This window comes from Barbatula barbatula, assembly GCF_947034865.1.
Source record: "Barbatula barbatula genome assembly, chromosome: 9".
NCBI classification, from domain to species: domain Eukaryota; kingdom Metazoa; phylum Chordata; class Actinopteri; order Cypriniformes; family Nemacheilidae; genus Barbatula; species Barbatula barbatula.
In genome coordinates this window covers 23,490,984-23,516,153 of record NC_136772.1, presented here as the reverse complement: position 1 = coordinate 23,516,153, position 25,170 = coordinate 23,490,984, and the positions used below count along the sequence as shown (strand labels likewise).

The following is a 25,170-nucleotide window of genomic DNA, read 5'->3' as shown; positions in this document are numbered from 1 at the left end:
ATCCAAGGATGGTCGATTTCAGTCAAGTTGGATTCACTGTAAGCGTCTATATTGTCGATATTAAATAAACACATATGCGCATATAAATACATAACGCTTTCGACTATATTTCAAAAGATCGACCTCTTTTTTACATGCTACTTGATATGTACATATTTCCCGAGTTTCATTTTAAACAGTAAAAAAACATCTGTACCCTTTGTGTTTCAGGGCAAAGTCGCAGTTGAAGAGGATAGAGGGTCCAATAGCCCCAATTTAATTTACTGCCCACAGTTTATTGTACTGTCTAGACTGTTCAAGGTTTCGTAAACAGCCTTAGTGTAAAACAACATATACTAGGAAATGAATTAGTTATAGACCTATAAAGTTTTCACGCTTTGGAACCTGAAAATGGTTTCACTTTATTTCATGGTCCCCCTTTCACTTGCTGTATAATATTCAAAACGCATTTGTTTATAAATTGAAAAACAAAATAATACATGATACAGAAATACGAGCTTGAAACGATGCTCTGATAAATAACTTTTCTTTAGCTGACCTACATGTACACACTACCACACACATCTGACACAGCGATAGACAGAAATATGCAAAAGCCATTTTGTATTTATATTTATTTAATACACCAATACATTACATGCTACTCACGAATAAATGCATACACAGTTCTACCTCAGTGTATTTACGTATTGATTACTGTAATCAAGGTATATTTTGCTTACGCAATGTGAACTGTTTTTTTATTTTATGCGTTTCGTTGAACAGTGGAAAATACAATAAATAAATAAAAACATAAAGCGATTGAATTTCAATGTCATTGACAGAGCATAAAGGATTAAGAGATTGTCCCGGTACCTATGTTCTCCATAATGGTTATTTTCGTTCTTTGTAAGTATACAACGGCGTTGCGCATAAAATCGGTTTAACAATTATTTTGCATAGTTATAAAATACAGTTGACCTGAAAATACCTCATGTGTCTTTTCTTCCACAATTATGACAAAAATATAAACGTGGTCGTCTGCCGAAGCAGACAATATTATGACTTTCAGAACAATGGATTTCCAGTGAAATACTGGAGGCGATCTCGGTTGAGCTTTTTCTCTTTCATCCTTCGGTTCTGGAACCAAATCTTCACTTGTCGGTCTGTAAGACTGAGCATTCTGGACAAGTGCAGGCGTTTCTCTTTGTTTATGTACACATTGAAAAAGAATTCTCGTTCAAGTTCTCGGATCTGGTATTTTGAATACGGGCATCTCTTTTTTCTGGACTTTGTCGCACCTACAAAAAGAAACGTATCTTGGTTACATTACTGTGATATTAATCTGGAACAATCTTGGTAGATTACTTTGAGATGTGTCGTTGTTGGAAAGCGTGGAGGTTTGTTTGAACTGTTGTGTTGTCAACACTACACTTATCAAGGCCCTGTTTAAAAAGAAGTATATACTCACATGCACTGATACAGGCACAATCACATGCATTTACGCGGCCCATGCGCACGCACGCACGCACACACACACACACACAAACACAACACACAAATACGGAATTACACGCAGGCTTCACGTACACAGGCACGCAGGCGCACACTGTAGATGTGCCTTTGGCTATTTCTTTATGAAATACCCTTAGTTATAAACTGTGACGCCATGCTACTAATAATATATGTGTGCACACCTTTGAGAAAATGAATCATGGTTTAAAAGATAGTAAAAGTGAATCAGTCTTGTTTGTTTTTGTTTTCCTTAAAATCACAATTAAACTACAACAGATGACAAAACAAAATATGGTAATTACAGTTAAACACTGGTTACTTTTCGGAAAAGGATGAATGGCCATTGCGTTTGTGTGATCCGGCAAAAGCACTTTATCATCGTAAATATTTTACAACAGCAAAGCAAATCTTACCAGCTATATAAAAACTTTTGCATGCTTATAAAGCTGCACATAAAACTCAACAGACAAAGTAATGTGGTGGATTGAAGCGCCGTTATCGCGCGGACCTACTTGAGCCGTTGTTCTTGTCTTCTTCGCAGGTTGATATTGAGGATTCCTCCTCTGTGGTTTCTCCTCGTTTGCCCTGCTCCGCGCTATCCGGAGACACTTTATCAAACGCAGCATCTCCGGGGACACTTGTGTCCGGCTTTTGTTTGGACTGCTCTGGGCTGGGCTTTTCAGAATTCGCGGTATCAAAGAATTGATCAAATTCTTGCGGAAGCACTCCGTTTCGGCCCACGTTAGTGAGGAGATTGCACGAGGAGTTGGTGCCGCCGTGATGGCTGTACACGGAGTCGTTCTTGAAAATCATTTCCGCTCTGCCTGATGACTGCAGGAGATCTCGGTGCATTATCTCGTCCGTCGAATAATACGACGCGTAATTGCTCCTGTAATGCCATTTGCTCGGATGGTCCAGTCCGTAGTCCCTGAAAGACACTTCGCGAACAGGTTGGACTTGAGCTAGGTTTGAAGAATAGGGAAAATTAACTTGACACGGCGTGGTCTGTGGTAAAAACGACGAGACAGACGAAAAATCGGGTGCAGAAACGTAGTACGGTAAATACATATTAGATGCACAGTTGCTGCGATCATCGTAATCCGTCATTGCTCGCTGCGGTCTCAGAGAGCAGGAATCGGCTGCTTTCTGTGTTAAACTTTGCCCATCTATTGCACCATATGCGTGCGGATAGGACTCGTGAGGGAGAAAAATCGGAAACGCACGCTGACGTGCAATTCATCTTGATCGATTCTTGAGGTAATTGTGTCATGTGATCTGGTAAAAAAATTACCATATATCAATATCAGTCATTAAGTCGGTTCTGAGCGAGCCAAAGGTAAACGCACGAGGCAGGTCATTGGTTGCCTGTATTTTTTGAAACTCCCATGTTGATTTCCTCCAGTGTATTACAAGGCATTAGTAAACAATCGCAGAAAGCCCGCGCCATAGATTATGTTAAAAAAGGAATTTCGAAATGGAATAAAACTGTCATCAAAACGTTAAGCGACGCATTCCATGTGCCCTGTGGTGTTATTCGTTTATTTGTTTGATCTACTATTTTGCGTATCTCAATCACTGCACGTTACAATCCGAAAATGGAAACCATTTACTAGAGAAGTACAAATCTATTTGGTGTCTCCTACATTGTTTAACGTATTTCCGTATACTTAAATCTGCATTATTTCTTTATCATAATGTACCGTGTGTTTTTATACACAACAGATCAGTATTATTCCGTTTTTGGAGCCTGTGGGGTAATTTATAAAAATCTTGACAACATTTTAAACGTACTTATCTAATCTCATCGCTCTTTTGCTATACACACAAGACAAATAAAAAACAACGTCAATGAAAATATAGTTTTTGTGTGCACAGATTTCTGAAAACCAAGCAAAACTAGATGTAAACATTTACATTGTGCGGACAACGAAATGCTAATGGAACCGAACACACGTGTTAAAGAAATTAAACATTTTAAACTGTACCTTTGTATCTTAAGGTGTAAATGGAACTCCGGTGATGGTTTAAAAGGAATCCCTCGACCAAATTAAAAGAGAAGGAAGAGACGGGAAAGACGCCCGAATTCACACTGCCAAGTACAAAACAACTGGCTTTGAACGTCTGTGGTCTGAGACAATACACAGCCGGCAATCACCAATAACCGTCAGCCAAATCATTTTATTGCACAGACAAAAGGATGTGCTGTGGTGTAGTGTGCTGGGTGGAGGTGAATAGTGACCGCTACAAGATTAGCAAGAGAACTTTGAAAATCTACACATTTCCCGTCTTTAGGGGATTTTTACAGAAAAATTAAGAAGAATATTTCAATTGTACTGTTAAACAAATGCGAACCTAAGAGATATGAGAACAGATTTTGATTGTTTTTATTTATTTAATTGATTTGCATTTTTAAATCCAACCACAATGTCTGACTGTATTGGCTACATGAGATTAATTTGTAATACAGCTTTTTGATTTAAGCTATAGTGCACGTTGGTACTGGAACTGATTTAGTTTCGTAGATTTTCATTTTATTTCATTAGATTTTGTAGATTTATTTAAAAAATACGTGTACGTCAGCTCAATTGTAAGGTTGCTTCGTTGTATCGATCCAAATGACCTTTTGTGTTTTTGGTTAAGTGCTGGACGACGCACAAAGAGTTACAGGCCAAGATATATTTTGTTTGTAATGTTCAAAAAGTTTACAGCAGACAAAAAATTGTCCTAACAGCGCGGAAACCTTTTACTTAATTTTTTTTAAAGATGATTGATTTGTTTGTGCATGTTTAAGGCAGATGTCCGTGTTATATGAACGGAAAAACAAAGACAAATGACACGAGTTCAAACGCTTCTTACATATTTGCAAAAAAATTAAGATTGTACAAAAGGTACAAAATGTGAGAAAAATCTCCAGATAAATTAAATGCATGGATAGTTGCATCGGAAGATTACAAAATTAGTCTATTTCAGTGCAAGAAAGTCACTAACTTGACCTTAACTTTGTATTGGCGCCCCCAGTGCGCTCCAGTAACGTCTGGCAATGCTCTTAAGAACGCAACCTTACCACGCGTTTCTTCTTTGTTTGATTTAAAATAAGAACTTTTAAAGGAATTGTCAATGTAACAAACTCAAAATTAACATATGTATTTTTTGAGAAACGTTTAAATGTATTAATTTGCTTTTATGAGAAGGCTACAGTAAAAAAATATAATAGCATCGCGACTGCAGAGAGTTTTGCGTTTGCCACCTAAACAAAAAAGAGGTTTCTCATTGCAAAATGACGAGATATTTACACCGATTTTCATATTAAAGCTTTGATAAATGATTCCTTGTTCTTACCCGAGGTTGAACACTATAATGGTCTACGATATAGTTTCCAGCAAATACACGCACAGTTCAACAACAGGGTTATTTATTCAAAGTATTAGAGGTGTGATTATATCATTTGTGTACACTATGGGATTGTCCAATGTTCAATACGCGTTTTCTCCACGAGTTTTATGTTCTCATCATACCAAAAACTTTTAAAGGCCATTTTTGTTTGTTTATTCAACCAGCGTGCAATTACATATTAGACCACTGCTTCACCATCTCCTGCATACACCAGAAATAATATACATGCGCATTGTATAGAATTTGTGTCTTTTTTCCTTCAAAATATACCAAGCAATGTATAATAAGAATTTAGAATTTTTTCTTGACAGTAGCACGTAATAGTAAGTTTTTAGTTTTCCATTTCGTAAACAAAACAACCTTTAAGCGTGGTGAGGCCTATAGGTAGCTTTGCATATACAATGCAATGCAAAAAAGAAGCCCACTTGGTTATGTCGCTCGGTTTATTTTTACATGACTTATTATATTGAAGGGATAGAGATGTTCTCCATTATTATTCTGTGCATTGACAAACGAACTTGAGCTTGGACTTTTAAGTCAGCGAGGCGCTCCTGTTGTTCTTATTACAGTATTTCAAAATCGGTAAATAAATTAAAAGCCACAAAACCCACAAATTTGGTAGAAGAATGCCAAAAGGTTTAATGTATTTCATAATTCACAGGAGAGTTCATCGATATTACACATAACACTTTAGTAGAAAAAGCCAGATACAAATGAATTTCTACGAACGTTTCTAAAAATGTAATAATTTAACCTAAGAATGTTAGCTGACCATTTGCATTTTTAGAGTTTCAAATGTTGGCAGAACGCATGTTTATTATAACTACAATACATGTCTATACTCAAAATGTGATTCCGTGCTAAACTACTAACTATTCTTTCTGATGATATTTTAGGCTCTGTAAAGCAAGCATTCACAAACATCCAGCAGACACACGAAAAAACAAGCAGTGACATTTTGACAAATAAATATAAATCTCAAAATATGTATCATATATTATTGTACACTTCATAAGCTGGGGATTCATACTTTCCCGGCGTCTGGTGGTCACAAATGAAGCTTCTTGTATGCAAGATGTCATCGCTAAACAAACAAACACTACAATTGTTCACTTATTCCTAGTACATAGTGAAGGAATGCTCGCGCATCATGAGTCTTTTTTTCTTCATCCTGCGATTCTGAAACCAGATTTTCACTTGCTGGTCGCTCAGTTCCAGTCTGTCCGAAAGTTCCTTTCTTCTCTGACGGTTTATAAATTCATTTAGCATAAATTCGTTCTCAAGTTCGGCCAGCTGTGGCTTCGTGTAAGGTTTCCTCTTTTTTCTGGATCTCACCTGTGAAGGGCACCATGGTAGTCCTGGGAATGAGGAAGAACAAGGAATTAAGGAAAGGCGTGGTAGTTATTATTCTTTTACATCACCGAAGTACAGTCGAATTCCCTTAATTGGTTTACAAATATTGATGGATATGGATAATTACAAAAAAATATTTTAAATCCACCCGAATACAACACAATCAAAAAACAAAGTGTGTATACCACACATAAAACTACATATAAACAAACTTGGCCTACAGAATAAACTTCACAAAAATTAAGCTCACAGAGTCACATCAGTATCATTTGTTTATATGACGGAAGGCTCGAAGTTGCGTACCATCGGAGAAGGTTGCGCTAATACTCTGGCTGGTCAGTGATGGCTGGACCGGAGCGCATGAGCTGACAGACTGTTTTGTCCCGTCGGTAACTGCCTGGTCAATGTTGTGTGCCACCCCGCTCTGCTGTCGCCTTTCCAAGTCTGAAACTTCATACTTGCTGGCAGACCCAGAGATTCCTTGCTCACTTGCTAAGGCTGCACTAGGTCGGACCGGCTCCCCTGATTTGTGGCTGACATCTTGGAAGTAGTACCTCCCGGATTCCTCCAGCGAGCCCTTGTTGTGGCTGTTGAGGCTAGCGCTCACAGCGGCGGAATTGCTGAAAAACGGCTGAGAGTAGCCACTGTAGGCGCGGCTCTGGCTCGGGTTAGTGCACGAATTTGGAGAACTCCACGGGAGCGAACACACCTCTCTTCTACCGTAGGATATCGGCGGAAGCCCAGATAAATGGGCTCCATTGCCACGCAAGTTTTGGAGGTACAACGAGTCTGGGGGGTGAAAATTCAAGAGGGGAGCAACATAGCCAGAACTAACTAGATTGTGCTCACACATTTCTCATGAGCTCAACGGAATGCTTCTTACAGTGGTTTTTAGTTACCCCCAAAGAATACGGGCAAGGTAATTGTTGATTTGTTAATGCACCGTCACGTGATATGCAAACGAACGCATACAGCCCCGCCCACGTCTTGACAGTAAAACAGCAGTGTCAGAAATAGATATTGCGTGTACGAAAATGACATACTCACACTTAATTAACAAAATACCCGACATTTTTTTTAAATCAGGCCTGTGTGACTCATTTTTTACCAAGCGACTTAAAAAAACGATGTACCCTATGCGTATAAACAAATACACACAAATAATACGTAAGCAAAGCAGAGTCCTCTCTATGTATGCATTAAATGCAATATGCAGTTAGAATAATATTAAAAACATTAAATGACAAGCCATAATGTTTATTATTTATTATAGATTTAATTAAAAAATAAACATGCTTACGCCGCAGTCTAGGAAGGCTGTAGTTTACAAAGGTAGCACATTTCACACAATTTTTGTCCCTTATTGGTCCCCATTGTCTGAAATAAATGCATTTAGGCTTTATACTGGGATGAAACCAAATGATGCTCTCAAGTATTCAAATGCAAAAGAGGACGAAGACGACAAGGCCGCCTGCAATCTGCATTTTAATACATTTTATTGAATTGTCTTGTTATTATCTGACATTTATATGAACTATACGAACATTTATTTTCCCCAGAAAATACACGTATTGAGATAATTTATTTCTTAAAATGCATTGTACGTCGCTTCGGATATCAGGGTTTATTCCAACGTAAACGTTAAGGACATGTCGCCTACTCAATTCCATTATCTGCATACAACATTGTTAAAATGGTGTAAACGAAACAAATGTAAACAATTAGACAATTTATTCAGAGGGGAAACATTTATGCAATTTGTGATTTCATTGGCCTTGAGATGGCTTGCTTTTTCAATGAAGAACTACTAATATAAAATATGTATTTAGTATTTTTGTGTCTTATTTTTAGAATTTTGCAGACAAGGTTTAAATCTAGTCCCAGATTAAAATGAATGTCTGAGCCGTTTCAACTGAAAATAGCTTGCCCTGACATATCTTCAAATGCATAAGATGCACACCAATGATGTTTTTCTGAGGGATTTTTATAAAAACAACCTAAATATCCTAATTTTACTACACAGTCTGTAAACCGGGCGGCCATCACATCTTAATTCTCTTACCTCCATGGTTCGGCCAGACGATCCAAAATCGGGTGAAATGAACACATTTGAACCTGGAGGGAAAATGACTATTGTAGAAGACCCATCTCCGGAAGAAGTAGAGACAGCACAACCTCCCACTTTTACGAGTCCAGTAAAATCATGAAAACCTTTAAAATAGATTTCTTAGACTGTTTCACATTCTGAGACAGGTGGGCGATCAGACGTTTAATCCTAAACCCCTTATGACACCGACATTAAATATCAGTATAGATCAAGGTCAAAGTCCAGACGAAGAAGAAGCCAAAAACAAGTTCAAGTACATTTGATTAGAAAAGATCAAAGCGGAATGTGATGTAAATTGTGTTTAAAATGATCAGGCAAACCACTGGCGTTTAAAAGGATACCGGCGTCGTGTTAAAGGAAAACGCTAAATATGTTTTCCTTCAAAGTTTGAGACACAGTTGTTAAACCCTTCTCCGTGTTTTACGAGCTTTTAGCCCTTCGAGGGAAGTCTTTTCTGAGCTGAAGAATTTGGTAGCGTTATAGCGCTGCACTATTCGGCACGTTTTTACATTTCCTGTTACATGTATTAGCATCACCACACCTCATTCTACGAAACAAAATAGTATAATATGCACCAATCTCAAATGACTTTGGATTTCTCGAAGTTATCATATACGTTATAATTAAGGCTTAATGCAAGACACATGCTAACCGATAGATGGCGAGACAGTTTCGTGAACTGGCGGGAAGTTTTATTCATGAGGCTCAGTTCAGTCAAGGTCTAGTCTGACAATGTGTATGTCTCAAGGTCATTGAAAAGACCCAAAAGAACAGCAAGAGGTTAACAATGTTTGACCGATACTTCGATTATATATTAACTATATATTACATTTTTATATAGGCCTAAATTATTAAACAAAAACTGAAAATGAATTTCACATAAAAATAACTGAGTGTATGTGGATGCCTTGATTCAGTGGTTAACTTTCTTTTAAATATACATTAATCGTGAGAACATTAAAACACAACTGACCTAATGCAAATACATCCCATCGTAATGGTAAATTTGTTCACGCTTTTAGTTTTAACTATAACTATTATCTAGTAATTATTTTGGGTCAAACATATCTTAAATATTTGTATATATTTGTTTTCCCAAGATAACTTTAACAAACAATACATTTAGATTAAAAAGTGTTTATTTTCTCACTTACATCGATGTTACATAATTGTACGCATAAAGTTTGTTACATGGTCTGTTGTAAAAAAATCGTTAAACACATTCTGATAATGAAAAAAGAGAAGTCTGTAAAATGCAATTATTTAATTGTTATTAGAGCAAAAATATTTATTAAATAATTCAAAATAATAACACCAATACTGTCTATATACTGCAGACCTAAAAACCATTATAAATGTTTGATTAAACAAGACATTGATTGCTTATTTTATAGCAAAGGTATAGGCCTCACAACATATGTAATAAAACAATACACACGGATATATAATAATACGCTAAACTCTTTTATATGTACATTATTTATGTTCGAATTACTTGTTAATAAGATTCATATTCTTTAAAGGCGTTTGGTATTATCTTCTTGTCCTTGACTCGCCGGTTTTGAAACCATATCGTCACTTGTCTCTCAGACAGGTTGGTAGAAGATGCGATCTGCCGTCTCTTGTCCTTTGTGATGAACTTCATGTTGCTGTATTCGCGCTCGAGCTCTTTCAGCTGCAGTTTGGTGTAAGGAACCCTTTTCTTTCTCACCCGCTGACCAAATCTCGCTGCTGTGCCCTCTGAGAAAAGAAAACATATTTCTCAATTTGATTTTCTGTAACAAGGTCGTTTCGTGATTTACAAATGCCTTCATTTGTTCACATATTTACGTCCATGGGGTTTTAAATACCTTCCCATAACCTAAATAAATAATTCAAAAACAAAAAGGGTACATTTACATTTGTACAGTTTTAATGAAACCGTAGGACTTTTTTTAACATTTCATTTAAAAATATATTTTCACTACACAATGCTCAGCGGTTTAAAACAGAAATAAGGTGAAATATGCACCTTTTCTGAATCAATCGAACCCAACTTATGGATTTGTCCATGTTTGACCGAGCTGTGTGTTGAAAATACAGCATCTTTAAAGTGAATGCTTCTACTCTCTTAAAAATACAAGATTTTTGTCCGGCTGTATGGTAAATGGTTTATAAGGAACGGGAAATGTCTTGCATAGAAAACCCTTTCTGCACCTCGTTATGTGTTTATCTTATTTAATGATTCATTCATTCATTCATTCATTCATTTAACAAGTTTTTAATTAAACGAGAGATCTGACATGATCCGGCATAGTGGCAAAACAATTCACAGCCATACATGTTTTGACTTGTGCATTGGCCTTATAATATTAAGACAGTTTATATGCAGTCGTCATTGTTTAAATAAAAGATTTTCCAAAACATGACAACACTTAACTATATGTTTTATTCCATCAATGAGGCACACGGGTAATAATTTGTGACCTTGCCAAAATCCAACCCAGCTAATATATTTGTGTGTGCTATTTACCGTCACATATTCTCCATACATAATGTAAATATAATAGACATATTTCAAATTGAGTAAGATTGAAATCATAACGAAATTAATGAATTACTGAATTTAAACACATTCTTATTTCATAATTAGGTTTTTCGACTTTAATCGGGATTTCACAAGGTCACGTTTGTTCATTTTCTGCTCGGGACATATATGCGTTACTAATAAAAAGAGCTGAGGAGTGATTCGCAGAACAACATAGACCCAATCTTACCTGTTAATGAAGACTTCCAGATAGTGTTCTGACTTTGGTCTTTCAAGTTATTTGTTTTACTATTCCAGTTGTTTGACCAGTCCCATTGCCGGTGGCCATCCGTTGGCAAATAAGCGTCATGCCTGAGGTCTCGGCTGACTGCTCTGGGAACAACAGGTACATCAACATAACCAGATACTCTTGGGTGGGATCCTATGTAGCCCTGGTAAAAAGCGAACTCCTTTAGCTTGGACGAGGTCTCTCCGTAATGTTGCGTCGTATTGGAGCAAACTGTCATATCCAAGCATTTTTTGACTGTCTGTCCATTAACAAAACGATTCTCGTTTTGCTTCACACATGGTCGAAACACAGTGTTTTGAGACAATTTAAAACCACAACAACTGTTGCTAAAGTAACACCCAAAAGTGACTGATTCATTGGCGCTGGTATCCGTCGGGAAAGTCATGTAAGGCGCGAGAGACTCGGGGCTTATGAAAGTCGGTCGTTCCTCGACAGAGTACACCGGAGTTTCCGAGGAGGACGGGATTGTGTGCGTCCCGAAAGCAGACGGGTAAAACCCCCTAAATTCCCCATGTAATCCCCCTGCATCCATACTTGCACATCGCATATGACTGGTTATTCAACTCATCGCCTAATATAGATCCAAAATCAAGACAACGCCGTGCGCAAAGTGTCCATCACCATCTCTGGGACAGTCACCCTTTTATGTTTATTTTCCGGACTAATTACATAGGTCAAATAACTTGGAACACGATTGGCTGGCGAATCCCATGTGACATGCAAACAACAACCCTGAACCTGAACAGCATGGATTTACACAGTTTACGCACTATATATGATTTGCCCGATATTGTAGTATCTATAGTCTTTTACGCCGTTTTAATTCTGATCTGCAATCCGTTTATTGAAACGGGCATGTAAACAGAACTCTGTATTTCCAAAACCTTGCTATGCAGATTAAACCTCATTTGAAGGCATCGGGTTATAAAAAATATCTAATAAATCAATACTTTAATCATTTAGTTTTTTATCTGGATATATTAAATCCCCTATTAAATCATATTCGCGTTCTACTTGAAAAATCAGACCGAGGAAAATAATTTGACAATCCATCTATTCCAAACGACGAAGGCGTCTGAACCGACTGCAGTAACATCTTTATATCACTAGATGGCACTATAAGATCATAAAATAAGTGGCACTTTAGTGCGGTTTCGAGAAAGCAAGGTCTCTTACGTAGTGCTTTTACGCTATTCTTAATTAGGCAATGATGACGTGGACTTCAGACATGATCAAAGTTACCACACGTACTCATATATTATAATCAACACGCATGCATGTGTATGTGTGCATTCAGAATATACACTGTTCATTTGCACAGTAAGCCATTCTTATAGAGTTTTTTGCCGTAACAATAACAAACAAAATAGTTTTGTACTTTCTTTACCCTTGTTTTCGTCATTGGAGTTGTGAGCAAGCAAGCCCCAGCGAGAAACACTTATGACCCCGAAAATTAACAATTATAGCCGGAATTGAACCAGTCAACCCGTGTGTCTCTAGGGCTGTCACAACATGTCTGTACGTTTCTTGACAAGTACTAAAACGATGGGACGTATTTTCTCAAATGTGTTGCAATACACGTGGCCCTGGACCACGATTTTGAAACAAATGTTTCTAGAGACCTTTTTAAGACGTAAAGGCCAGTGCAGTCTAAGTAACAAACAGAAATCAGAATTACATAAAAGCATGCCTAAACATGTTAGTGTCAAGGCCAAAATCAACATACAGGTCTTAACAAAAGTGAGCTTTTAGAATTACAAACAGAGAAGAGAGAAACATTCACACTTTGGGCTTAATAACTTAGTAGTTTCAATAAGCATTATAAAACTGTACATTAAAATTGACAAAAATAGTAATTTCATTACCTGTGATAATAGTTCTAGAATCTATTGAATTCATCAATGTTAATTGAGTCCACCATAAAACTTACAGTCTTTTCTTGAATGGTATAAACCTGCGATTCTTAATCTTGGGCCTTGTGACCCCCGGTCTCTCTCTGTTTAACACAACTGGTTTACTGTAAATCACCAGCTCATAAGAAGAGCACTTCATGAACGAACTGTGTATTGACTGATATGGTCCCTAGACAGTGTTCACTGCTCTCTTCTCTATCCACACAGGAAATCAGATGAAGTTTGAGGAGATTTGCGCTACACGACTGCCTGCAGCACCTTCACGCACATAGACCAAACTTATTACAGAAATATCAAGTGTTCTTTAGCCGTAATCATGAGATGTACATACTTCTTGTGCACTTTAATGCCTTTTAAATCTTACATGTGCTCATTTCCAACTGGAATCACGGCAGAATATCCAGTGATTTATACGGTCACATTGAACAAACTTCCCTGATAGCACACATACATCTGGCTTACGTCTATTTGACGTCTGCATTTACATCTGCAAGACATCTACAATATTTGCTCATCTGCAATATGTCTCGGAGACCTCTAGAAGATGTCTGTAAAATGTTTATGATTTAGAATGGATGAATAACAGCTCTTTCAAAGATGTTTAGCAGATGTTTTTATGTAGCATATGTTTCCAGATCTTTAGCAGACGTATTACAGACGCCTCAGAGACGTATTGCAGACGTATTCATTGAAGAAACTGAGAATAAGAAATGCACGATATATCGTCCCAGCCCTACTGGCAAACCACCTTAGTTTTTTCCTACTATGGGAGTCAATATCAACCCCTACACCACCAACCACAAGAGAATCCAGAGAGCCCTACTCCTTCACGTGAAGGGAGAATGGGCCTGAAGGGTCATTCCAAACCGAAGTGCACAGAACCAGCCATTTCAAAGGACCCTTAGGAAAATAAAGTTAAAGGGTACAACTGATGTACACTTCACTCCCCCATAATTCGTTGCTTGACTATGGTGCCTTTTAAAGGGCACAGGCTGAGGACACAAAAGTTATTTGGTCCAATACTCCTTTCATAGCTTCGAAGCTCTCACTCCCCCTTCAAAGGGATTGGTGCATTGGGATGGACGGAAGAGTGAGATGTCATGCAAGATGGCTGAACTTGATTTGTTTACGGGTCACAAGCTGGAGGTTTTTTGAGTATTGAGGAGTGCCCACTGAGCACCGAGCCTTGACATACAGTTGCCGTTTTCAGAAAGCATTAGGGTGTCTTATAGTGTCAGTTTGTTCTGGTGGTCGTGGCAGGACTTGACATATCTTGCAGCCATGTTTGTCTTGTATTTGATTCCTTAATACACTTGTGTTCACACACAGTTTGGTTATTTATAGAAGTGTTAAACCGCAATCTATAACCAAACTCGCACCTATACATTTTCGTTCAAAGTTTCTGAATATCAAGTTATAGTCATGCCAACTATAAATGCATCTACCACTGACGACTTTTTCTGCAGCTCAGAGCATCTTTTAAAGTTGAAAAAGCTGAACTTTTCTGGAAAAAAACGCGCTACGTCAGTCAAGTGCATTTTTAAAAACTGACCAATGAAAAGCAAGTTCGTTTCCATAACAACGAAAAAGGCAAATGAGAGGAAGGTGATTGCGCGAGCAGGATTGAGCTCGGAAAAATACAATTGGGGCCGAAAAAGCCGGTGAAAGCATAGTTTTGTAAAATTTTCACTTTCAATGACTTTTCATTGTATTTCTTGCGAGAAATATTATATTGTAGTTTTTAAAATGTGATTGGTTGTTGCAAAGACATTCTCTGTATATAATTCAAATAGAATTCCATTATGCTGCCTGTGAAACCTTTCTGAATCTGTTTCTCTGAGCTGCCTAAGCTTTCGCATGGAGCCATGGAACAGGAGTCGGTTGATAGATGCTGTTTAGTACACTACGATTATTTTAAGAAGTACTAGAGATACATTTTTAGTAGCCTATATTAAGTACAAAATTAGTGTGCGAAATAGTGTACCTAATTGAAGTAATTTTTTTCACATAGGGGAGCATTTCCATCACCAGAATGGCACACAAAGCTTTGAACCAATTGCAGAATTGTGACGCATTTTTACACAATCACATAAAAGTCTGACATGTCATGAATTCTGATATGACTGTTCACATTGAGGTCGCATTGTAAAACATCAGACCTGTATCTGATTCAGGAGTACATAAGTGGCTCAAATCAGATTAGAAACGATCCGATTCCATGTGGTTTGTGCTGTTCACACGGTCATGCAAAAATCTGATCTATGTCACATATTCACAAAAATCTGATTTTGATGCCATTTTGAAGTGAACCTATACATTTTTATCTAAATTTGTAAAAATTTGTTGTAATTTGATTGGTTGAAATCTACCGGATGTCAGGGAGACGCGTGTTGCCTTCCTTAATAGTCTGACTAGCAACAAGGCAAAACCTCTGATGACAGAAGAAAGCTATGGTGTTGTGACACTTATTATGTTTACATGCACCCTCATAATGTGATTTTGGAAATAGTGTGATTAAACTTGACCTCATGTAAACTCATTGGTCTAAATATTGTGATTCAGCAGTAACATATCGTAGAAGACTGGTTTTGCCAGGCATCCTTGGAAGAATGAACTCAGATGGAGGCATGGCAATTACTTCTGCATTTGATGCATCCCTGCTATCAAGAAACATCGAGGTATTCTGAGTGTTTGGGCCAGACATTGAGGCTTTGACGTAAAGCGAAAACACAAGGATGCAAGATAAGAACACATACGAGGCCTATGTTTTCTGTCCCAATACATGGGATATTTTCAATTTTTATTTTTAACTTAATAATGTGTCTATACACTGACCCCATTCTTTTTCAAATAAGACCCTGGAAAAATTGATTTTAAGCATGAAGTGGCAATATTGCGAAAAACAAATGACTATTAGGGCAAATATCATTTTAAAAGTCTAAATAACATTTTAAATGCATAACTTGTGATTAAATCACATAACTTGATGGAATTAATTGTCACATGACTTGACTCATGTTGTTTAACTTTTGTCACCAGATGGCATTAATCTGCCGCAATACGTCATATTTTCTTGTTTAAAATTACAGATTTTTTACGGTAGTGAGATTATATAAATGTGCTCATTTACATATGCAGAACAGCAGTAAATTAAATAAACATGTGAAAAAGATAACATAAATATAGATAATGTTATTGTTTCTACATCACCGTATAGGGCCTATAGGCGTTTCCGTTATTTGACTTCCAAATTTCTCTATAGGGCCTATTCGTCATATTCATATAGACATGTTACGTCGCGCCAGTACAAATCCCCCTGAATGGAATAAATGACAATAGCTCTTAAACTCCGATTTAACACTTTTTCGGAAATGTAAGATTTTTGGGTTCATGTGCGATCAGAATTTCTGAGAAAAAAAGCTCACATAACAGTGTAAAAGTCTTCATCATATCTCCACAGCAAACAAAAGTTTGCTTTTATTTCCGATGTCTAAACATTCTTTACCATTAACTGCAGAGAGGTTTTTGTAGGAACAATCAACATTAAGCACTACAGTAGAAGGGTTGGTCCATAGAGAACATAGCATCATCACTGAATCACTCTGGGATAACAAACTTAAATCTTCTGTAGATTCTGAATTAATTATAAGTAATTACATCACACTCTCTCATCATCTGCGTTATCATCAGCATGCAGGTTTAAACTTGCTTCAGACGAAACACGGAAATGCGAAATCAGTTTTTTGTCATACTGCAAACGTCACATGTAAAATAGGCCTTATGCAACAACTGTGAACTGCTTGGTCAATCAGAACGATTTAAACTAAATGTTTTCTGTTGCAGTCGTTGCACTCGATCGGTTGTATTTCCCGAGGATAAACTGGCGAGGGCGCCAAAGAACAAGAAAACAGTTTGATGCTCTTTTAATCACCCCCCCCTCTCTCTCTCTCTCTCTCTCTCTTTCAATACACGAGGAGCAGCGCGAGATTGACCTCGCCATCACAAGCTACTCACACCCCCACGCGCACACTGGATTTGTAGACTGTACATAGACTGTAGAACATTGACTGTAGTCTCACAGAGTCTTGGATCACATAGTCTTTAAATGGCCAGCTTTGCTAATTTTGTAAAGTTCCGTGAGATGCAATGGCAAAAAATTTAAATGAACTTTTATTAAATTTACTTAAATCTAGACGCATCTGTGCAATTGTTCTCGATACATTACCGTGCAGACCACATTCGTGTTCTTATCATATTTCGCGTGTGTGTATATTCGAAGACTTTGATCGTCATTTATGCTAATCATGTTGCCCAATACTACTACTTTAATGATGCCGCTGAACAAATATACCTTTTATTATATCACGCTTTTAAAAACGGACCTAAAATCCTTCAAATAATTACTGATTATTTTTTATCGCCTACGTTTAGTTACACATTTAATATCATAACATCAACATTCGTTAAACCAAAGATCTTCCTGCAAATAATATGTTCATATTTTAACCATGTGATAAAATGACCTTGTCATAATTAAACGAAAACATTTCGTGATAAAAATATCTGCAGTACTTCAACGGTATTCTTTGATGCAAGGCTAGAATGCATTAATAAATAAATGTCAAAAAATAATTGTTATATATCACCTACTAAATGGGAGATCGCAGCAATGTGTTTCTGTACATTTTATTTCTTGAAAAAATTCGTGTGAACCATGTCTTATTTTGTGATAAAATTCTGCAATCGTCTTCGCGTTCGCATCTTCTAACTGGTTGTGAAAACGAATAATTAAATAAAAACTGAATCTTTAACTAATGCCTCTCAACGTCTGCACGGAATAATCGACAAAGCAAGGAAAAAAACGAAACGCGAAGCGAGAGAGGGAGCAGGAGAGCCAGAACAGAAGGAAGGAACAATAGAGAATCAAAGCATAATGATATTCCTAAATGAAGAGGGAAATGTTGCCGCGCTCATTTTATTAATCAGACTGTCAATTTCACCCCAGAGGCCAACCCCAGGAGCCATCTAAAACAGACTCAGATCTGAAGCTGCTCTCCTCACTTCTCCTCTCTCTCTCCACCTGGATATACCGATCAAGGGCCGATGTCAGTCTCTCTCCTATTTATTTGCGTATAAACCTGTTACAATAAATGATCATTCGAACCGCGTCACGCGCACCTTTAACGACGAAGGCACAAACCACTTTTTGATGAATGACATTCTGGACCGGAGAGGATGCTCGGGTCATTTTGAGGAGTCATTCATTGCCCGCACCGGCATCCCTCTGTTTTTTGCGTCCAGCTCATAAAGGTGTTATTTTATTTAGAGGAGGCGGCTGAGCTGAATGCGGATTAGATCCGCCACCAGTCATCTACGCACCAGCCCTGGGACTTTGGATTTTTTCTGCACGACTTCATGATGGAGAGGATAAGAAAGGAAATGATTCTGATGGAAAGGGGACTACACAGTCCAGTGGCAGGCAAGAGACACTCCAACCTTTCTGACTCGGCCGGGAACGCGGTGCTCGAGGCCCTGGAAAATTCTCAGCACGCCTCGGGTCGCCTCAGCCCGAGAATAACTTCCGCCTCTCTGCATGGCAATCTCGGAGATATCCCCACCAAAGGCAAATTCGAGATCGACAGCCTATTCGGAAACCACCACGGAAGCGACAATACCTCATCCACAGAAATCTCGTCCTCTGAAAGCAGGAAGAAAATAAATCTCTATCCCGAACTTTCTCCAGACTCCGACATGAACAGCGATGTGGAGGTGGGCTGCCCGTCCCACCGTTCGCCTGGAAGCGTCAGCCAGCAGAAAGAAAACCACAGCAAAGGTACAACGATTCAAACTTTGATCCAGACCGTTGATCATTTAGCTCTATAAATATTCGATTCTGGAGAAATAACACAAATCGTTATGGTTCCTATATTTTATAGAAGAGCCTTTTTTTGTGATGCCGTTTTAAACAGGGAAATTATTATTTGTAAAAACACTTGTGTCTAATTTATTTAATGTCCATATTGTGTACAGTTTACATCTTTCGTATTAAAAAGTATTTAAAGTATTTAAAAAGAAGATTTTCGCCTTCAAATTTTGATGTTCTCTGCATTTCCTTTTGGGTGCATTTGTTTCGAATTTTACAATGAATTTTAGAGGCAAATAAAAATGATCACGTTGCGAGGAAAATATGCAATTTCACGTGATGAATTATCAGTTTGTTATAAATTATCGTCGCGTATAAATGCAATTGTTTGATGCATTTCTTTCATTATCTTGTTTAGGTTACTCGGACAGTAATTCAGGAACCTCAAACAGTTTATCGTCTCTCTCCAATCTTAATGGTAATTCCATCGGTAGCTCCAACAGCTCGAACTCGGACCAGGTGAGAAGGTATCGGACTGCCTTTACCCGGGAACAAATTGGAAGGTTGGAGAAAGAATTTTACAGAGAAAACTACGTCTCAAGGCCCAGGAGATGTGAACTGGCCGCAGCGTTAAACCTACCCGAAACAACAATAAAGGTTAGAGTGCTTTAAATCATAGACATAAATATAACCTGCAAATGCATAATACGATTTTAAAATATTCAGTTAACATCGACCGCACTTTTTCATCCAACGCGGCGGTTTGGAATATATCCAATTTATCATGTCCTTTTTTAATTCTAATGTGTTTTTTAGTTTATATAGATCATACACTTGAACTTTATGTATTAAACTATTTAAATATGAAAACTATATTTGGTTTTGCTCGTGCCACACAAATCAAATATGTTTCATATAGGCTACACATTCTCGAAATGTAAAATATTGTATTAGCCAGTTTTTGCTGTGGTTTGAGCACAAAAATAGTTCTGTTTTATTCTATTTGATCTCTGTCCACTGCTCACCTGTTTCCTAATTGTTACCTGTGTGTTTTGTGAATGTGTGTAGGTGTGGTTTCAAAACCGGCGAATGAAGGACAAGCGGCAGCGCCTGGCCATGTCCTGGCCACATCCCGCCGATCCCAGCTTCTACACCTATATGATGACGCATGCAGCCGCCACCGGAAGTCTGCCATACCCTTTCCATTCCCACATGCCACTACACTACTACCCCCATGTAGGTGTCACAGCAGCAGCTGCTGCGGCAGCCGCCTCAGGAGCCGCTTCTTCACCTTTTGCTACCTCTATTCGTCCCCTCGATACCTTCCGTGCTCTCTCACATCCCTACTCGCGTCCAGAGCTGTTGTGTAGCTTCCGACACCCAGGACTATACCAGTCACCCGCAGGCTTAAACAGCTCTGCGGCGGCAGCAGCGGCGGCCGCAGCGGCGGCAGCGGCGGCCAGCGCACCGTCGGCACCGTGCTCGTGTCTCAGCTGCCACAGCAGCCAGGCGGCCAGCGCACTGGGTTCCAGGAGCGCCGCCTCTGATTTCACCTGTACGGCGACCGGGCAGAGGTCCGAGAGCGGATTTTTGCCATACTCAGCGGCGATCCTAAGCAAAACTTCGGTGCCCTCACCAGACCAGAGAGAAGAAAGCGCGCTCAATAGATAGCTTAGCACTAGAGATATTTTTGGAAGCACTTGTAATAATAGTTCCCCCCTTTTTTTGGCACAGCATTATTAAATGTATTTCGCCCAGAATTAGAAAAATGATACAACAAAATTAATACAATTAATAAGGCCTTCAAACACACGCAGTGTTACAAAAGTAAATACGTTATGCTTTCATTTGTTCTTCTTTGGTTATTTGAAATCGTAGTACATTTTATTTATTTATTATTATTATTATTATCTGTACGCAAAAAAATATTTTCTACGAGATTAGACCATACAGTGCAGGATAGAGAATATACACTGGATGCTTTAACAAGAGGACCAGGCAGAAATAATGAAGTGTTGCTGCTCGAGGGGCTCTCCCTGATCCAAGAGTGTGGCGGACAAAATCCGCACTGCTTCTACAATGTCAATTCTACCGTTAATAATGTGAAGATTATGAAGAAAATTGCCAATCATGTACCTTGATGGACCTCCTTTGAATGTGGAAATGTAATAAAGTTCCCCGTTCTGAGACTCGCTGTCAAACCATAACAACCCGCTGTGGGAAGTCATTAGACAAGATAGATAAAAGACCTTGAGCATTTCGCATTGTTCTTGGTGTGTAGATTGTACAGTATTAAACGTGGTATTCGTTACCTGAGGAAATTTTAAAAAATCCCCTTTCCACCGAGTCCTATTTCCAATCTTATTGGAGCGTTGGCCGGCCTGGGTACACTTTTTTTTCTCAGAGATGTTACGCTGATGCGAGCAGTCTCATTAAATCCAAACCGATATTTCCATAATGCTCCCAGTAGAGACTTTTCACTCACAATATAATGGGATTATCCACACAACCCCAAACTTCAGACAAATTGCTCATGCATTTCTGTCTGCATACATATTTTTGTCACTGGGAGGAATTCTGCCTCACATGAAACCGCATTTTAAAAATAGCAAAATAGCACTTGTACAGTATTGTGAGGAATGTCGTCATAACACGCATAGTCTCGTTTAAATAGTACGAAACCAAATGTTTTGACTGCCATCCGACATAGATGCCTTTTTATATTTTTTATAATTTGTGTGTCTCGCTTAATGTTTCTTTTATTTATTTTAGGATTACATCGTTGTTTTGGAGGTTCACAAACCCTTCTATTTTTTCACAATGCCGCAGGACAAATTTGACGAGCAGGCCTCAAAGCATGTTCCAAGCCAAAATGCATTTATACCAGTTGTATATAACACATATTACATTGATGTTATTCAAACGAAAGATTTTTTAAATGTTACTGAGTGGATGCGCGGGGCTGGCTGCAGTCTGTTCAGTTAACGAGAATACTGAAATCCCGGTGTTTTGCTCTCTCCCAAGGGTCGCTGTGATACATGACTCTGTACATTACGTCTCTGTATTTTACATATTACCGACTGTATGAATTTTCATATTTTCACTTGAGAAAAATGTGCAATATAAAAATGTATATTATGTTATTTATTGATGGTGTTTGTTCTTGGAAAATAAATATTAAAAACGCAAAAATGTTAATATCGTTATCATTTTGCATGTTGCAAATGGTGTGTGCAGTATTAACCGAGCGCAATTGCCGAGTCAAATCTTAAAAAATGTGGCCGTTTCATTTCAAATTCTTCACGTTTTTTTTACCTCAATTTATTTTGTAGTTAGTTCATGGTGCAGTCCTGATTATAACAGAATTAAGCACAACGAAATTCGTTTTTTTTATTTCATCAAATCAAAAGCAAATCGGTACTGTAAACTAGATCTTATAGGCTATTTCTTTTCAAATCAGCACTGCAACGAAAAACACATCCAAAGCGCAGTTTCTGTACTAATTCTTGCTCCTTAGCGAGTCTCGCATTAATTAAAACGACACGAAAACTACAGGGAATAGAGAGTCTGCGATCACGGGTCATTCTGGCCCTATAATTTACCATTATTTTTACATTACCTCTAAATGATACAAGCTGATAGTGTCGTTAATTGCAGCCTGGTTAAATATATACTAGAACACTCCCCGGGGACTTTGAGATAAGTTGCTTTCTTTTTTGAACGTCCCCATTAAAGAAATGGGATTAGAGGCGAAGTGCGGGTGTGATGTATCGCCATGCATGTTTCGCTATGCTCTTTACCAAGGCGAGGGTTACAACCCATACAACAAAGGCATTGAGATAGATGGAGAGGCAAAGCGAAGAAGACAGAGGGCAGAAAAACACTGGCCACAATAACTCCATCAGTTTGGTATCCAATGTGCAAGGGCTGAAAAAAAGAATTCATCATAAAATGCAGCAAACTGTCTGTCATCTAAGGCGAATCGCTTTTGACAAGAAAATAAATCTGCGGCTTGTTTAATATATTTTATATTTTCTTTATTTCGGTGCTAATAGAAAACCCAAATTAAATGTCCACCGCCGAGATAGAAATGCAAAGATCGATGATGCTCCCGCTACTGTCCAATCACCCCCATTTAATTGACTGTATTTTCTGGGTAATTGAACTGCTTGTTGTAAATTGGAGATTTTATAGAAACGACATAAAAACTGCATTTACTGACATTCATCGCATCTTTGACATTGATTATCTGATCAGCGCGTGTCATGCTAACCTCCAATTCTTCATTACACACTGTTTATGAGCTGTTGCAGAACAACTCGCTTGTTCCACCGTGATTGATTGCCTTATTAACGCGTGTTCTTGTAAGTGTGACCGAACTGATTACGATGCATATGTTTAGAATAATGTTTCATTTAGCTGACTGCGAGTAATGCGAGGTGACAGCTGCTGCGGGGAGGACAAAATCCGAGCTGCAAGCGGGGAGCACGTGGGGCCAAAACACTGTTGTTTTAAGGTGGAACTTGGCTGGGAACAGGATTTGCGGGCAGAAGCCTATACCGCGCCGGTCTGGCTACTCGTTGTGCTTTATTTTTGCAATCAAAACACTTGGCATATGCCGTTATACGAAGCGTCGTTTTTGAGCGTTCTCCGAAAATCGGAGCGTGCTATGGGAGAAAAAGGCGATCCCTGAGATACCCACCTAACGAGCGCATCGCCCTACAAGTTTAATCTGTTAGGGTCCCGAAGACATTATGTAAATAGCACACCATATGCCGTATGAATTGGGCATGAACGTTAAAGCAAGCTTAAATACGCAAGCTAGTGGTTGATTAAAAACAATCATATTCATATTTTAAAATGCTCGAGAATGATCAGTCAAAGATGTAATACTCGCTTAATTCCCTCGTCGTTATCGAAGAAACAGACGGGAGTAGGGTCGTGCTAACATCGGTGGCTTTGATGAGGAGATTTATGCATCAAATGAAACTGCGGCCACCCTTGTTTGTCTCAAATGAACGCTTCTGTTCAAATGTTGCTTTCATATATTATGTGACATTAATTTAACTATAGCTCATTAAGACAGAATGAAATGGTTAAATTAACTTATCAACCCATAATGATGATGAATGAGGTAGTAATGCAGATACAAGCTAGCCAATTTGCAAGTCTGCACATTTTGATAGTTCTCAAATAACATTTTGAATAGCAGGTCATCCCCTCAATCAATTGCATAAGCACGCTAAAGCCTCTACCTCTCTGAAAAAAAAGAAATGTTTTTCATGCATATGTATTAAAACGTGTTCGCAATTATCCTTGAAAATTGCCTTCACTCGCTTTAACTGCAGAGCTGTCGGTTGACTGCCAGCGAGAGGGTTTGCTTTCCTGGAGGGGACGGTCAAAACATTATGGTTTAGCTACTCTTTGAAGTATATCGTAAAACCGATGTACATTGTAATATGCATTGTGTAAAAGGAAAAATGTTAACAGTAAGATAAGCGTGTTGGTTTTGCCATGTCCAATAATAAACTCTTAATGCTTTCTTGGCCTATGCACCGTCATGATGTCCTCTGGCACATAACTTATTTGACGCGCAGAAAACACTCACGCACATTGGTTCTCTTTTCCCGTTTAAACCTGACAGGTAGTTTCAAGCATAACGCATACAACTGCAGCACAATTTATTACTTAAATGAATTACAGAGTTAACCCTTTGTCTGAAATGCAAAAAATTAGTGAAAAACAAAGCTCGATTACAGTGCAAAATTTCAGCTTTATGATGGACTGCGCCTACTTGCATTTTAGACACAAGCGCCTGGTAAACATCTCCACTGACGCGGAGACAGGGCGCAATACTATTGTCGCAACAATAATCGGGGAAGGGTTTTAATTAGATGCGATAAAAGGCAATGTGATCAAGCTCTTGTGAATGATCATGGTTAACAACGAGACTGATGCGGGGTTAGGTCTCTCCAAGTGTTGCAAGGCGTTTACGACAGACATGATATCACACAAGAGTTCAAACTGGATGTATCGGATTTCTGAGTGAGTTACAGAAACGCAATGTGATGATAATTACTATACACTACCTTGACACCTCATTATATTGAGCATGTTTTGATATTGCTGTACTATAATAATGGTGACAGCTGCTTAGATTCCGCTGAGAAGGGCTTCGTGATATCACGATTCAAGAGCAATCTGTGACAATCTCGCCGTTAGTTTGAAGAA

General features: G+C 38.3%; 3 protein-coding genes across 3 annotated transcripts; 1 reads left to right on the top strand and 2 right to left on the bottom strand.

Moving 5' to 3' along the window:
* Positions 1-1,047: 1,047 nt before the first annotated feature.
* On the bottom strand, positions 1,048-2,783 carry hoxd11a (homeobox D11a; the record flags this gene model as incomplete). The annotated part of the gene is made up of 2 exons (XM_079464962.1): positions 2,007-2,783; positions 1,048-1,280 (listed from the first exon to the last, which is right to left on the bottom strand). Exons 1-2 carry the CDS (start codon positions 2,599-2,601, stop codon positions 1,048-1,050), a joined length of 828 nt encoding a protein of 275 aa, XP_079321088.1. The 5' UTR covers positions 2,602-2,783.
* Positions 2,784-5,504: 2,721 nt separating this feature from the next.
* Positions 5,505-7,093, bottom strand: hoxd12a (homeobox D12a; the record flags this gene model as incomplete). Its single annotated transcript, XM_079464975.1, has 2 exons — positions 5,505-6,245; positions 6,544-7,093. 2 exons carry the CDS (start codon positions 7,091-7,093, stop codon positions 6,007-6,009), a joined length of 789 nt encoding a protein of 262 aa, XP_079321101.1. The 3' UTR covers positions 5,505-6,006.
* Positions 7,094-18,491: 11,398 nt separating this feature from the next.
* On the top strand, positions 18,492-20,610 carry evx2 (even-skipped homeobox 2; the record flags this gene model as incomplete). Its single annotated transcript, XM_079464977.1, has 3 exons — positions 18,492-18,909; positions 19,358-19,596; positions 20,008-20,610. 3 exons carry the CDS (start codon positions 18,492-18,494, stop codon positions 20,608-20,610), a joined length of 1,260 nt encoding a protein of 419 aa, XP_079321103.1.
* Between the last annotated feature and the right edge of the window lie 4,560 nt (positions 20,611-25,170).